This window comes from Mchenga conophoros, linkage group LG17 (genome assembly GCF_057382185.1).
Source record: "Mchenga conophoros isolate Kocher_MC1m ecotype Shallow Benthic linkage group LG17, M_conophoros_male_GT1.1, whole genome shotgun sequence".
NCBI lineage: Eukaryota > Metazoa > Chordata > Actinopteri > Cichliformes > Cichlidae > Mchenga > Mchenga conophoros.
Genome location: NC_140542.1, coordinates 10,003,433 through 10,017,971, shown reverse-complemented (window position 1 = coordinate 10,017,971; position 14,539 = coordinate 10,003,433). Strand labels below are relative to the sequence as shown.

At 44.4% G+C, this 14,539-nt stretch overlaps 2 protein-coding genes across 6 annotated transcripts in view; both read left to right on the top strand.

The window, feature by feature from the left end:
• LOC146555078 (uncharacterized) overlaps positions 1-14,539 on the top strand; it is a 93,123-nt gene that overhangs the window by 45,132 nt on the left and 33,452 nt on the right. For 3 of the 5 annotated variants that reach the window (XM_085253010.1, XM_085253008.1, XM_085253009.1), the window contains exons 2-3: positions 1,717-2,018; positions 8,267-8,360. In XM_085253010.1, the coding sequence (XP_085109136.1) occupies positions 1,717-2,018; positions 8,267-8,360 (396 nt within the window). The remainder of the gene's footprint in view (positions 1-1,716; positions 2,019-8,266; positions 8,361-14,539) is intronic. The other 2 variants (XM_085253012.1, XM_085253011.1) reach the window with 1 other exon arrangement.
• Positions 5,444-8,020, top strand: sox2 (SRY-box transcription factor 2). The gene has a single exon (XM_085253007.1). It carries the CDS (start codon positions 5,959-5,961, stop codon positions 6,919-6,921), a length of 963 nt encoding a protein of 320 aa, XP_085109133.1. The 5' UTR covers positions 5,444-5,958; the 3' UTR covers positions 6,922-8,020.

The following is a 14,539-nucleotide window of genomic DNA, read 5'->3' as shown; positions in this document are numbered from 1 at the left end:
TAGCAAAACAGTCCTGCTTCACAGTGAAAGAATACCAGCAGACTGAGAAAAGCTTGTGCTGATGACACCAAACTTTCCAAATGCTCTCATCTTGTTTGTTATTATCAGCCTTAATAGCATTTTTCTCATCTTATGAACTGATGAATGAATGAACTTTGTCAGGAGGCATGAGTGAAGCCTTCTTCTTAATCCATTATTCACTGATGTCATTGATAAGTACATATCATATATGTATGTGTGTGTGTGTGTGTGTGTGTGTGTGTGTGTGTGTGTGTGTGTTGGGGGGCTGATTCGGTGAGTTTGAAATGTGATTCTCTCCTTGCATCTCCTTCTCACCTTTTCATCCCTCTATACCCCTCATCCCCTCTCTGCCCTTCTCTCCATCCTGCCATTCATGCCCCCTCTCCTCTCCTTTGCAATCTTCTCCAGCTGCCCCCACCCTCACCCTCCAACCCTGTGTGACAGACAGGGTGTCCTCACCTTGTAACGATCAGTGACATCCAATATGTTTGGCTTGGGGATCATCCCCTGTGTGTCCATTGTGCGTTGTGTTAAACGCTTTATTGATTAGCCATGAGTTAATTACGAATTACATCAAGACTGTGTGTGTGTGTGTGTGTGTGTGTGTGTGTGTGTGTGTGTGTGTGTGCAGGGGGTCTTGCACACTTCTGCAAGAACCATCCTATAGGCCTATAGGCAAGCATCTCAACATTACCATGTTACATGAGTCACCCCCGCCCCTTTTCCCATTAACACCCATGCATTTATGACATTTCCCAGTTATAGTTATAAGCACTTTAAGGTCATGCAATATTATTATTATTTATTTATCTTTGCTCTGTGATTGTGTAGTGAGAAGTGAGAAGGGTTTGCTGCTATTTTGCACCCTGGACACTTAATTGTGTGGAGTCCAGAAGTTGACACACCCTGTGCAAAATCCACAGCAGACCTCTGGAAGCTAATGTATTCTGGATTTAAGCTCCATTGTAAAAAAAAAAAAGAAAAAAGAAAAAAAAAAGGAACATGCACCTGACCTGCTCTGCTGCAGCTCTGCAACACAGCCCCTCACATCTGACTTCTGCCAGTTATAATCCAGTTATCATAATAATAATAATAATAATAATAATAATAATAATAATAATAATAATAATAATAATAATAATAATAATATCTTTGCAATCTGCAACTGCAAGCACTTTTTCCAGCCTTTTCCCCCCTCCTTTTTATCCCGTGTCAGTTTCTCTTTGACATTGCCGTGTACTTTGCAAAAAGAAAAAAAAAGAAGAAGAAGAAGGAAAAAAGGAGCGAAAAAAAATCTTTATCAAATCCCCATTCTGAGGCTTTCAATAAGGCAGGCCATTACCTCACTGGCGCTTTTGTTCGGCCTATACAAGAGAGAACAAAATGGTTATTCAGGAGGACGCTTTAGATTTTTATTGTGGGCTCGCTATTCACAAAGAGCACCGTTATTGTATTAAAAAGAACCATCTGTGGCAGAAACAATGGCTTCAAATTATCTGTGAATACCCAGTGAACAAAATATAAAGCTTTTTCCTGCTCATTATGTGGGCTAAGCTAGGGGGTGGAAGATAGGAGAGGAGAGGCACAGACTTTGCTATAACTGACTTTTGTTGTTCTTGCTTGCATTCTTCTCCTTTTTAAATCGGCCCCCTTTTCACATTGTGTGTCGCCATAAACGGCTTTTTCTTGTTGCAGGGCTAGCGGAGAGGAGACAGCGGAGAGCTCCAGACAGACGACGGGGCTGCACGCCGGGATCTGCACGCCGACAATCGCGCACCGAAAGCGCACGGACTACCAGGTGTTGGTGGTTGGTGGCTCGGGTCGGGGGGGATACGAACGGAAAGTGCGGGCTGGGTGCCGGCGACTGGAGCTCTGCCCCGGACAGGCTGAGGCTCCATCAGCGGTGGGAGAGATAGACACGAAGGAGGCTGAGCGACATGGCAACTTGTTTAATTTCTGCCAATCAAGACGAGAGGAAGACAACTCCCAAACTGGCAGTAAGTTGGAGTGCGGCGGAGTGGAGAAGCCCTGTGCGTGTTGGTGTGTGCGTGTGCGTGTGTGTGTCAGTGTGTGTGTGTATAAAACAGTGTTGTGGAATGACACTGCCTGGAATCATGAGCTTGACTGACTGTCTGTGTTGTTGTCGGCCGGTTTGGTTTTCGTGTAGCTCAAAAATCATTTACATTTAAAAATTATTTAAATTGATTTAGCTTGATAAAAATATAAAAACACATTCTAATTTTTTATTTTAAAAACTCACGAGTATCATAGTATTTGCTCTGAGCTGTGTTCCAAACCAACCCCGGCTTATTGTTGTTACTTACAGGCTTAATTTACGCGCCTCTGTGCTTACTGTATTCGGACCGCCATAAATTTACAGTAAATCCACGTTTACATTTTACTTACATTTCACATTTTCTTACATTGTATCTTCTTTTTTTCATAATTCCTCGATGTCTTTTATGTTTAATGACATCAGTTCAGTTTTGCAATGTCTTTAAACTTTAGAAGCTTGACCATATAATCGAATTTATTTAATTCACTTTGACATTTTTAGTTCTGTCATTTAAAAAATCAACAGCAAATCGTGTTTAAATATTTAACCTGCTTGATCTTATATATATATATATATATATATATATATATATATATATATATATATATATGTGTGTGTGTGTGTGTGTGTGTGTGTGTGTGTGTGTGTGTGTGTGTGTGTGTGTGTAAAACAATCTCTTCATGTATTTTGTATTATTCGCGTTATTAATTATGGTGAAGATTCTGCTTAGATTATTTCTTGTTTGCTTCTTTAGCCCTTGTGGCAAAAAACAAAAAACAAAAACAAAAAAAAGAAGTTTATTTCACCTGAAACAACAAATGTGGTTTTTATTTTGTTTCACTGTAACGGGAGTAAATCCCTTCATAGATTTTGCCATGTGTTGCATTTGAAAATTGTCACCGGTAAACTCTGATCATTGAGATCCTCTGTAGAAGGATTCTGACAGGAGATACTTGAATCATTTTCCACCCATACTTGTTTTTAAAAAATACTCTTGCAGAGATTACGTCACCTAAATTGGTGCAACCACATAAACAGCATTTTTAGCTTCACAGCCCGCTGCGTGTTTGCAGTTTTTCACCCCAAACCTGGTGAATATACCATGGGGGCTTACAAGTGGTCCGAGGGGGCCGCCCCACTGGTTTCTCCCTTTTTTTCCTTCTTCTTCTTCTTCTTCTTCTTTTTTTTTTTTTTTGTTAAACAAATTCAGGATGATTGCGGATGCATGGGGCCATTCCCGACTGGCTGGGGCCTGCTTTCAGAGAACCGCAGAGCCCCGCTGTTCCTTTATTATCATAAGCAGATTAGAGGTAGGGGGAACACACTCAGATGCAGATAGCAGCCGAGCGGCCCATTTCAACCTTGCATTAGAATGGACCGAGCTGCATGTGTCGCCTCTCGCAGCCTTTTAAGCACAAGATGAATCTTATGTAAGGTTGCCGGGGGCCGGCATAATGAGTGCACGAGGGAAGGGGTGGGTGCGTGGGGGATCCGCTCCTCTATTTATTATCAAATGATTAAAAACAAAAACAACAGAAAATCGTCATAATAAGGCCCGATATGTTGACTTTCAGTTGGGATTTCATCTGGTTGAAACGGAATTTTTTCAGGTGTGTGGACTTCATCTCTCTTTAATTATCGTGACTCTCTGGCTTAGCGATCCAGGCCAGGAGATGTGTGACAGGTGACTCGGGTTTTTCGGAGCTTTTTTATTACAATATATTCAGTATATATTTTTTTGTCTAAGGGCGGTTTTTGTGATAAAAAAAAATACTGAGGTTTTTAGACTCTTCTTTTTTAAGCATTTCCTTGGCGTTGAACTGAACTTCTAACTCATCCTCTACTCCCCTCAAGTTTTGCAGTCGCGTGTAGGTCCCGTGTTCTCCACTAGGCGGCACTGGTGTCACGCAGCACAGAGGCTCTGGGCACCTCAAATGCAGTTTGAGCGCGGGGGGCGGAGAGAAAGAACTAAAACAAGTGAAACTAACACTTCCAGCACAGACCCCCTCCCCACAACAAAAACTTTTTTTTTCCTCCCAGAGACTCTAAAGCCTGATAGTTTCGCACTCTGCGGCATGTGTTTCCCTACACGGTAATCTCGGCCTGCTTCGGCCTGAGGTGAAGCAGGTGGAGGCCGCTCTTTCCTCTCTCTCTCTCTCTCTCTCTCTCTCTCTCTCTCTCTACCCCCCCCCCCCCCCGCCCCCCCCCCCCCCCCCCCTCTGTCTCTCACACACTCACACACACTTTATTTGGCTGACACGCTCGTTCGGGCTCACTGAATGAGCTGCGCCTTTTGTGCAAACACACTTTATCTTAAAATATTCCTCACCTTTATTTCTCCCCCTCCTCGCGTCCCCCGGTAAGGCCTTACTTCGCCCTCTCTCTCTCTCGCTCTCTCTTACACACACTACAAAGCCCTAACAACAACAGCAGCACTCGCAGTGGAAGTGACGTGGAGTAGGGTCTTTGTCCGGACAGATGTAGCGACAACATCCCAAACAAAAAAGCGCTTATTTGTGCTGAGATGAGCCCGTCTGCCTTCTGTGTGTTGGCATTCAACTTCACTAAAAGGGACAAAAAGGGGGGGAAACATCTTGGATTACCTTTCCTCTTTTCAACGCTAAAAACCAGCTCATAACCCCCCGGCCCTCCCTCCTTCATACGCACACACACTCACAAACGCACACACACACTCAGACACACAGTCATTCGATGCTTTGAGTTAACTAACAAAGTTTATTTAAGTGTTGTTGTGCTTTTGTTCTGATGGATGTGGGTGGTGGTGTTGGTGAGCGATTGTTGTAAGCGGAGGGGAATGAGTGACTTTTCGATTTTGGGGACGAGGGTTAGCTCCCGCAGGCTGTGGCTTGTGTCGGACGCTGTCTCCACCTTTAGGGTCGAATGATGCTGAACATGTTTGATAGTTGCGCATGTGCGTTTGACTCCCAGCTGTGGATTTGTTGTTAGAAGTAAAGTCTAAAGGCTCTAAAAATCATTTCCTGAACGTTTATACTGTCATTTATTCTGTTTAGTTTTTTATCCAACTTTAACTTTCTGTGTGGGGCTAAAAGTTTGCAAGCAGCCACTTTCTCGCTTCTGCATCACGCGCTCTCTCAGTATGAAGTGTGGAAATAATCATCAAGTGCTCCCATTAACATGTTCCCACAGAAAAATCCCCATCAGCCTGGAAATAGTAAATATGTACTTGGTATTGGCCATATGGGCACCCTGTGTATGTGTGTGTGGCTCTCTCTGTGTGTGTCTGGGGCAGGCAGACTCCGCCCCTTTATGCTAATTAAGGTCTCCCATTGGCGTGTCGCTGGGAAAAAGGCCGGCTCTGATTGGCCGAGTCGAACCCATTTATACGCTGACAGCCCCCGGTCGCATGAATGGTTGTCTATTAACTTGTTTCACAAACTATCCGGAGTTGTCACGGCTCGGCTCGGGCGGACAGAGGCGAAAAAGTGCGGGTTTGTTGACGCTCGTTTTCGGAGAAGCGACGGGAGAAGTTTTGTGGACACAACATTAGCGGGGAGCTGTTTTGGAAGAAGGCTCTCTCTCTGCGCGCTGAGAGGGAGAGAGAGAGGAAAACAGAGCGAGTGTCTGTGTGTGTGCGTGAGCCTGTGTGTGCGTGTCTCTGTGTGTGTGTGCGTGTGTGTGTATATGCGTGTGTGTGTGTGGAGAGAAGCGGCTTGATGCTTGTTGTTTTTGTCCAGAGAAAAGTTGCATAGAGAAATCCCGGCAGGTAACTTTTCGCTGCAGCCCTGCTCGCTCCTCACTGTCCGCTCCTTTGGCTGCTGGAGTTTTTCTCTTGGCTTCTTTGTTTTTTAACATTTTTTTTTCTGGGATTCAACTTTTTTGAAATTAAAAATCTGTTCCCGATGTATAACATGATGGAGACTGAACTGAAGCCCCCAGCTCCCCAGACCAACACGGGGGGCACGGGCAACACCAACACGTCCGGCACCGGCAACAACCAGAAAAACAGCCCCGAGCGGGTCAAGAGACCCATGAACGCCTTCATGGTGTGGTCCCGGGGACAGAGGAGGAAGATGGCGCAAGAAAACCCCAAAATGCACAACTCGGAGATAAGTAAGAGGCTGGGCGCAGAGTGGAAACTCCTGTCGGAGAGCGAGAAAAGACCTTTCATCGACGAAGCCAAGAGACTGCGGGCCCTGCACATGAAGGAGCACCCGGATTACAAATACCGGCCCCGGCGGAAAACCAAGACCCTCATGAAGAAGGACAAGTACACCTTGCCCGGTGGGCTGCTGGCTCCGGGAGGCAACGGGATGGGGACCGGGGTCGGGGTCGGGGCCGGGCTGGGCGGCGGAGTGAACCAGCGCATGGACAGCTACGCCGCGCACATGAACGGCTGGACCAACGGGGGCTACGGCATGATGCAGGACCAGCTGGGTTACCAGCACCCGGGGCTGAACGCGCACAACCCGAGCCAGATGCAGTCCATGCACCGCTACGATATGAGCGCCCTGCAGTACAACTCCATGACCAGCTCCCAGAGCTATATGAACGGCTCCCCGACATACTCCATGTCCTATTCCCAGCAAACCACGCCAGGGATGACCGCCCTGGGCTCCATGGGGCCATCCTCGGTGGTGAAGTCCGAGTCCAGCAGCTCCAGCCCGCCCGTTGTCACCTCGTCATCCCACAGGGCCGCCCCGGGCTGCCAAAGCGGGGATCTGAGAGACATGATCAGCATGTACCTGCCCGGGGCGGAGGTCAGCGAACCGACCGCCCAGACCAGGCTACACATGTCCGGGCACTACCAGAGCGCCGTGCCCGGGACGACGATCAACGGCACGCTGCCGTTAACACACATGTAAGAGACATGAAAGCAAGAAAGAAAAGGAGAGAGAAAGAGAAAGAACTTTTATAAGAGAAACTGTGGACTACTTAACGTTGGACTATTTTTGTACAGAAAAATTTCGGGGTGGGAAAAGTTGTATAGAAGTCTCCAAGAAAAAGAAAAAAGGGACACACGACTCTTTTTTATTTTGTCTTTTTTTTTGTCTCACATTTTATTCTAAGGAAGCTCTAGAGGAACGGTAGGAGATCCCCCACCACCGCCACAGCCACCATCCCCACCCCCTTTCACTGACGGATGAAGTTTGGAAGACTTTAGAAAGTGGGAGTCGCAATCAAAAAATGTTTTATTATTGCAATCACCCTTTTGTACAGTATTTATCAAAGAAACATTACAATCAGACGAAATTTGTTTGTTAAACTGCAAAAGGTTGCATATTTCTTTTTCTATTTCTCTTTTTTTTCTTCGATTTGTTTCATTTTTCCTGTTTTATATAAAGCAACGCCAGTTCTGCAGGTAAAAATATAAAAAAAACAAAAAAAGTGAAAGATAGCAGAGCTGAAATTCTTATGGGAGCTCATTTAACACTTCACAACACTGGAAAGAAAAAGGGGACATGAAACGAAGCAGGTAAAACTGCTCTTTTTGTTGTTGTTGTTGTTTTCATTTTTAAAGGCAGCATTACTAAACATTTTATTTCTTGGAAAAAATATATATATATTAAAAAAACGACGCCTTTTTTGTTTTTCCTCTCAATGCAGCTTAAAATATAGGTTCTTAATTTATATTTCCGTCTCCCACTTTTCATCTGTTAGAGGTATATGACGCTTGTACTTTTTATTTTTTATTTTCTAATTGATTTGTACAATTTCTGTATATTTCCTGTGATATTTTAAGTTTTTATTTCAAAAAGAAGAAAAATTGTTTTGGGTTTTTTTTTTCATTCCCGTAGTTGTATTTTAAGAATTGTGGCCTGTACGCAGAACAGCCAACCACTCCATGTATATATACTGGAACTAATACCATCCTTATAACAGTTACAATTTCAGCTGAGTATATATTTTTTTTTCAATATGCAGTTTGAAATGAATAAATTTTGGAAATTTGGATACTTGAAATTGTTTGAGTTTTGATTTGATTCATCACTGGGTTTTCTTTATCTTGTTGTAGTTGTTGTGTGCCAGGCAGTCATCACATGTTAAGTTGTCATCTGTCTTCTTCGTCTTCTTTTAAATGTGTACTGTAAATTCTAGTATTCTTAGTATTCTACTAAGTGCTTACAGAGTACAGCTTTGGGGCGACATGCCTCCTTTAAAGTCCACAAATAACTGTGCGTCGTGGTTAACCACGTTTCTATTTTCTAGTTCCTGCGGATGGCCACATCAAGCCCAAAGTTTGTTGCCTGTTTCCTAAAAAGTGGGGGGAAGATTTTTCCACCAAAATACCCATCATCCCCAGGTATAGACTGTCATTTCTCCTCTTTTATAATTATTACTATTAAGAGCCGGTTTACGGTTTGATGTTTTTTCTTTCTCTTTTTAAAAATGTAATATACAAACTACATTTTTTCCCTTTCTTTCTTTTGTTCTTCTTGGATTACTGGGCCTTCTTTTGTAAGGCTGATAGATGACTGATCATGCAGGAGCGCTAATGCCAGGCGCAGATCTGATTCCAGGTTATTTTAGATTAGAGAAGAGAATGTGTGTCATCCGTGGGTTTTTATTGTCTGCTGACACCGTGTTGCAGTGTTTTTTGTGTTTGTTAAGGAGTATTTTCAGCAGCTTAAACCTTTGAGTTCAGGCTTTATTTCCTCTCGTTCATTGAGTTTATCCAATAATAATGATAATACTAATGATAATAATAATAACAGCAACAATAATATCTATTAGTTTTGGAAGCTTTCTCTGTGTTTCTCTCACTCCTTTCAAAACACGGAGCTGGCTTATCAGGCTGAAATAGACCAATTAGGTGGAAATTGAAGGTGGAGCCCTCTTGAAGGGAGCCTGGCCGGGATGCTTTTTCCTCGGCCGTGTAATAGCTCCACGCCGATACTCGAGTGTGGTCATTTTAATTTTAATGTTTAATCAAACGGGCCCTGCTGTTTCCCGTTAACCCCGCTTCTCATGGTTCAAGCTCTCCGGTGACTTGCTGCACACCACCACCACCACCATCCACCCTTATCCACCCTCATCCACCCTCTGCCTTAATAAACAAAAAACAAAAAAACAAACGCATACAGAACAGACTCCAAAATAATCCACCCATGCACCTTTCTGCCAACCAGGCGGATTCCTCCCAATCATAATCATAATAATAATAATAATGATGATCCTTATGATGAGCTAACAGCTCGCCCTGAATTTAACAAACGGTTTTAAATCTGTGGGGGGAGAGTGTGTGTGTGCGCGCGCGCGCATTGGGCCGTTGTGTCTTGCAGGCTGTGTCCCGGGGGAGCGGCAGATGAAGAGGCCCCTCGGTATTCATCCGTCCAGTTCTCCATCTCCCTCCCTCTCTCGCTTCCTCCTAATCGGACCTTTCGCAGGTCAGGGGATCGTTGGGAGTCCCATTAATTATTGATGTAAACAGTTGAATCGGTTGTAATAGCCGAGAGCGCTGGTGATAAACAATTTGTTTTATTAATTAATTTATTCCTGCTTAAAAAAAGAAAGAAAAAAAAGCAGACGCGTAAAGATCTCCTGTTATGTTTCCAGGAGCGCCGTGGGCCCCTGCAGGCCCACGGGGCCCCGCAAAATGATCGTTTTTTTTCCCGGCTGAGCGTGGCACCTTTGATGTGATGGAGGGGAAAAACCTTTAAAAGGCAAAGAACACCAAACATGCTCGATGGGCAACTTATATTTTCCGTGGCGTGTCATAAGACCTGTGGCTGACTGGTAAAGACTTCCATGTGGACACAGGATGCTTGACTTGAGGCCGTGGGCAGCTTTTATTATATTATTATATTAATGCTCCTATTTTCTATTACTGCCCCATACCCAGCCACTTTTTTTTGTTTGTAACCCTTCTGTAAATGGTTTGCTCTCTGTGTGAGCGAGGCAGTCACAAACTAGGACACTGTGAATGTTCACTCGGAAAACACTGATATCGCGCTATCTCGGTAGAAAAATATTAGCCCCGCATTTAACCCCGCGTGCTTTCCAAAATCTGAGCTGGTCTGAGAGGCTCTGAGCTCCGAGCCCGGCGTTCCTGTTCAAACAGCACAGCTGATAGCGGGAATTAAGTGGCCTGCCTAAAACGTTACACCCCACATGTGGTGTTATTAGTCCACGGGGACGCTTTGAACGCGTCTCAGTGTTCAGATGTATGTTTGCTGCACTTTACGCAGTCAGGTGTGTTTTGTTTGGCCCGTGTAGGTTGAAGCTGGGAGGCCCGGTTGAGGTGTTCCCCTTCATCCTTTCGTTCACCCATTACTCCCCCATCCGACCGTTCATCCATCCATCCATCCATCCATCCATCCATCCATCCACCCACCCATCCTTCTGTTCCTCGCGTGCAGAGTCTGGCTGCCCCAGCTCGAGGATATTTGGCCTGCAACAGGTGGTAAGCGCGCGCCTCCTGTTTTTTTTACGCCTCGGGTTAAAAAAAAAAGAAAGAAAAGAAAAGCAATAAGCTCTCAGATGTTATCTGTGATAACCTGGTGTGCGTCTGTGCCCATATTGACGTGCGTGTTCCGTTACAAAGGTGTTTCTATTAAATGCAATTAAAAATATATAAATTAATGACTGTAAAAAATAAAAAGCAGCGCAGCTTCTAACAGGACATCAAAGTGGAGCCGAGCATTTTGTGTAAACGCTGTGAAGTGAGCTCAGATTAAACTGGCTCAGCGAGGCCTGCTGGAATTTCAATGTAAATAAATGAAGAAACGGTGGATCGAGTCAGACCTGTCATTTATCCTGGACAAAATCCAAATCCCGTGTTTGTTGTTCAGATTATATTATTATTTATTATTTAATTAGGTCAAATGACCCACCTACCAAACGCGCGTGCACACACACGCAAACACAACGAGCTTAGTGGCCTGTAATCCCACGAGAGCCACTTTCCCTTTTCACCCACCACGCAAATAATAAGGGGGGGGGGGGGGGGGGGGGGGGGGCGCTGACGTCACCCGCACATGAAGCGTCTATCTCCGTTTTCATAAAATCGCTGTATGATTTTTTTTTCTTGCAGGTTTTTTACAACATAAAAACTCTACCAAGTGTACACGCGCTGGCTTTGAAACCAAGCCGTTATTATTATTATATAGTTAATAACAATTATTATTATTTTTATTGTTATTTTTATTATTTTAACAAAAGGCAGACACAAGACTAAATGGGAAACATGTTTAGTAATAAACGAGCCGTGATGAGACAAAACAAACAGCCATGGATCTGTGTGTGTTTTTATCATTCTGTCTGTGTAACTGACGCCATGTTTAAATGTCGGTCAGAGCACGATCACGGTTCCCTAAATAAGGGGGAACCCGGCCATCCCCTTGTTCTCGGGCCGGGTGCGGGGTACGTGAAAAAAATTGGACCGCTTCTATAAATAATCCCAAACGCCCTGTTTAGATCCGTCCTCTCGTGTCGCGTCGTTATTCTGCATCCCTCAAGTCTTTTTGTTTTTTAAGGCTGCCTGACATCTCTGCCTGCATCACAGCGCAGAGAAGAGTTGAATAGCAAAACTGTCAGAGCAGAGAGCTGTCGTGTGTTTCAGCTGCCCGTGTGTGTGTGTGTGTGTGTGGAGCGCAGAGGGACTGAATGGCAGCCAGTAGCCTGCTGATCCAGCGCAGGTGCAGGGGTTCTCTCTCTCTCTCTCTCTCCCTCTCTCTCCCGCTACTGCAGTGAATAGGACCACACACTGACACAGACCAGCATGCCATCAGCCTCGCGCTGCTCTCGGCCTGCATTCTCAGAGGCTCGAGGCCTCTGCGACAGCCCCCACCCACCACCCCTCACTCCCTCTCCCACCACTTCTCCCCCTCCTCCCCCACCCCGTCACTCGTAGCTCCAGCTCCCGTTTATCATCTCCGCTCATTGATGCTGACAGCTTTATAGAGCGCCATCATTAAGGACATGCACAGTTTGAAGGGGGATCACGACTCTTTAGTAAAAAGCAAAGAAAAAATCCCCACAACCAAAACACCAGTGTCTCTGTTTCACCGTGCGGTGCCTCAGGTGTCCGCGTTTTGTTCTTTTCGTGTCCTCCATCGGCCGTGAACGCGCACGTACAAAACTTTGGAATTCACTCCCGTTTGCAGTAACATTAAAGTTGCTTGATTGTTGTTGTTGTTTTGGGGGTTTTTTTGCTTTACTTTCCATTGTGCCTAAACTCTTTTTTAAATATCCATCACTAACTGCATGTCATTACGAAATCTGCATTCCGTGTTCCCGAATGACACTTGTAAAACTCGTGTTTCACACCCACGCGGTTGCATAAACGTGATGTAGCCTACTCCTGCACTCTACTTACTTTGTTACTTTTTTAAGGCCTTTTAGAAATTAGCGCTGCAGGCCTCGCTTAAAGGCCTCCCGGGCTTCCTGAACCTCAGTGGAACATAATGTAAGGGCTGCAGATCGATTAAATTTTCTTGATTAAAGCTGATCATGGAACTGATCATATACGCCTCATTTTGCTTCTTGTATAAAAACTGAAGCCAGGATAAAGAAGGCTGGGAGAGGGATGGATACAGAGGGATGTGAATATTTTTTTCCCCTCTGGCTAAAACAACGTAAGGCCTGGCGCAGGTTGCTGTAGCCTGGTAGGAAACCTCTCTTGCCATGCGCTAAAACGGACCCGAGCTTTGCCACAAAAACGAGTAGAGTCGATAAATTAGAGGGCTCATTAGAGGAAACAAATCTTTACTGTTCACGGGCCACTTACAATATATTTGGAATGAATTCTAAACTCCATATATTTATATATATATATCGAATCGAATTTAATAATTAAGGATAACTTTAATTATTTTAATCTTTGTTTCCTTGCATGCCGGTTTAATGTAGCTGTACTTTCAGTCTTCATTTCTGTCATACACTCATTAAAAAATCTAGAAATAAAAAAACACACACACACATACAAAATGCAAGTATCAAAAAGCACATTGTCTTATAACTAATTCGAGTTAATACAGCCATAATGACAGTATAACGGCATGCTAATTGGCCTTTTCCCTTCACAACAATGCTACCAGATCAGCATCTCTTTATTATTTAATAACGTCAAACGCTTGGCTGGCTGTGCTGGCTGCTGAGCCTGCTGGCTGCTGTTGGGGAGAGGACAATGCAGCTCCAATTCAGGAGTTTCACTCAAGAGCTATATGATCGCTAAAAAAAAAAAAGAAAAGAAAGGAAAAAAAATCAAAGCGATTAGAGGAAAGCCAGAGATTACGCACTGCTAGTGACGCTGGCGGTGCGCAAAGGTGTCTTAATCAAACCAGTGTCGCGCATATTTATGCTTTTTCGTCTCTTTAGAGCAACAGGTGACCGGTGTGAGGTCCGTTCCTGCAGTTACAAGTGAAAATCGGTCCTTTCTTGTCCGGAAATTAGGAGACCGGTGAGGGCGGTGAGCGTGCACTAAAGCATCCTCTACATATACTAGTTTGTCGGGAAAGTCCACCCAATGTCCGATTATAAATAAAGAGTGGACATCGGAAGTGATTCAAAGGCAGAAAGGTATAAACTCAGTCAATAATCTCAATTAAAAATAAATAAATAAATAAATAATAATAATAATAATGATAATAATAATAATAATAATAATAATAATAATATGCATTTTTCTTCTGTAGACTTTATAAAACAGAGCGACAATTTCCCGACTCCCACAGCATGTCGTTTGTCTGGAACAACATGAGCGGGTTTCTAGGCTGACTGCCACCCCAAGGCCGGCTCAGGCAACTCAAGGAGACCCGGGGGGGGGGGGGGGGGGGAGGGGAAAAGGAGAGGGAAAGTGGACGGGTGGGGTGTTCTGCTGAGACACAGAAAGGGCCGATCTGTGCTGCAGTGACTGGCTTTTTCTTTCATTATAACCCACCACACCCACCCATCGACCGCCACCACCCCCCACCGGTGAAAGTTTCGATCCACTTGGCTGAGGTGTCGTACTTTTGATTTTCGACAGCGTCACTTTTCGAATTAGGGCGAATTTGAAACCGAGGTCTCGATTTCTTTGCTCCCAGAGTCAGTCTTTGGATACATTTAGTGTTCGTTAGTCTACACAGCCGAGAGCATCACCGAAGCTCTCAAGCCCTTTATTCATGTTCCACATGGAGAAAACCGATGTTTTTTAAGCATTTATTTCTTTTTTCTTTTTTTTCCGGCACTCTTTATTTTCCAAACTGTTAAAAGTCAAACAATAAAATACCGATTGCACAGGAAACACGTGGCAGACAAATTTTGATTGATTTGAATTTTTGCACCAGATTTCCGCGCATGAAGCCAAAGATGAGTGTGACAGCGACATATTGTTTCATGTTAGAATGAGTGTAGCTGACAGGTTTACTGTCAGGAGCCTGTTTCTGTCGGGGCACCATAGCTGGAGGTGGTTTGCAGGCATTCGGAGACTCTTTGATAGAGAAGGCTGTTGAGCTGATGGGACTGAATCATCATTAACAAGCCAACAGACACAGGAACCCC

Bases quoted from the DNA above. Each gene is read 5' to 3' on its own strand.
- sox2 (XM_085253007.1), top strand. From the start codon at position 5,959: ATGTATAACATGATGGAGACTGAACTGAAGCCCCCAGCTCCCCAGACC.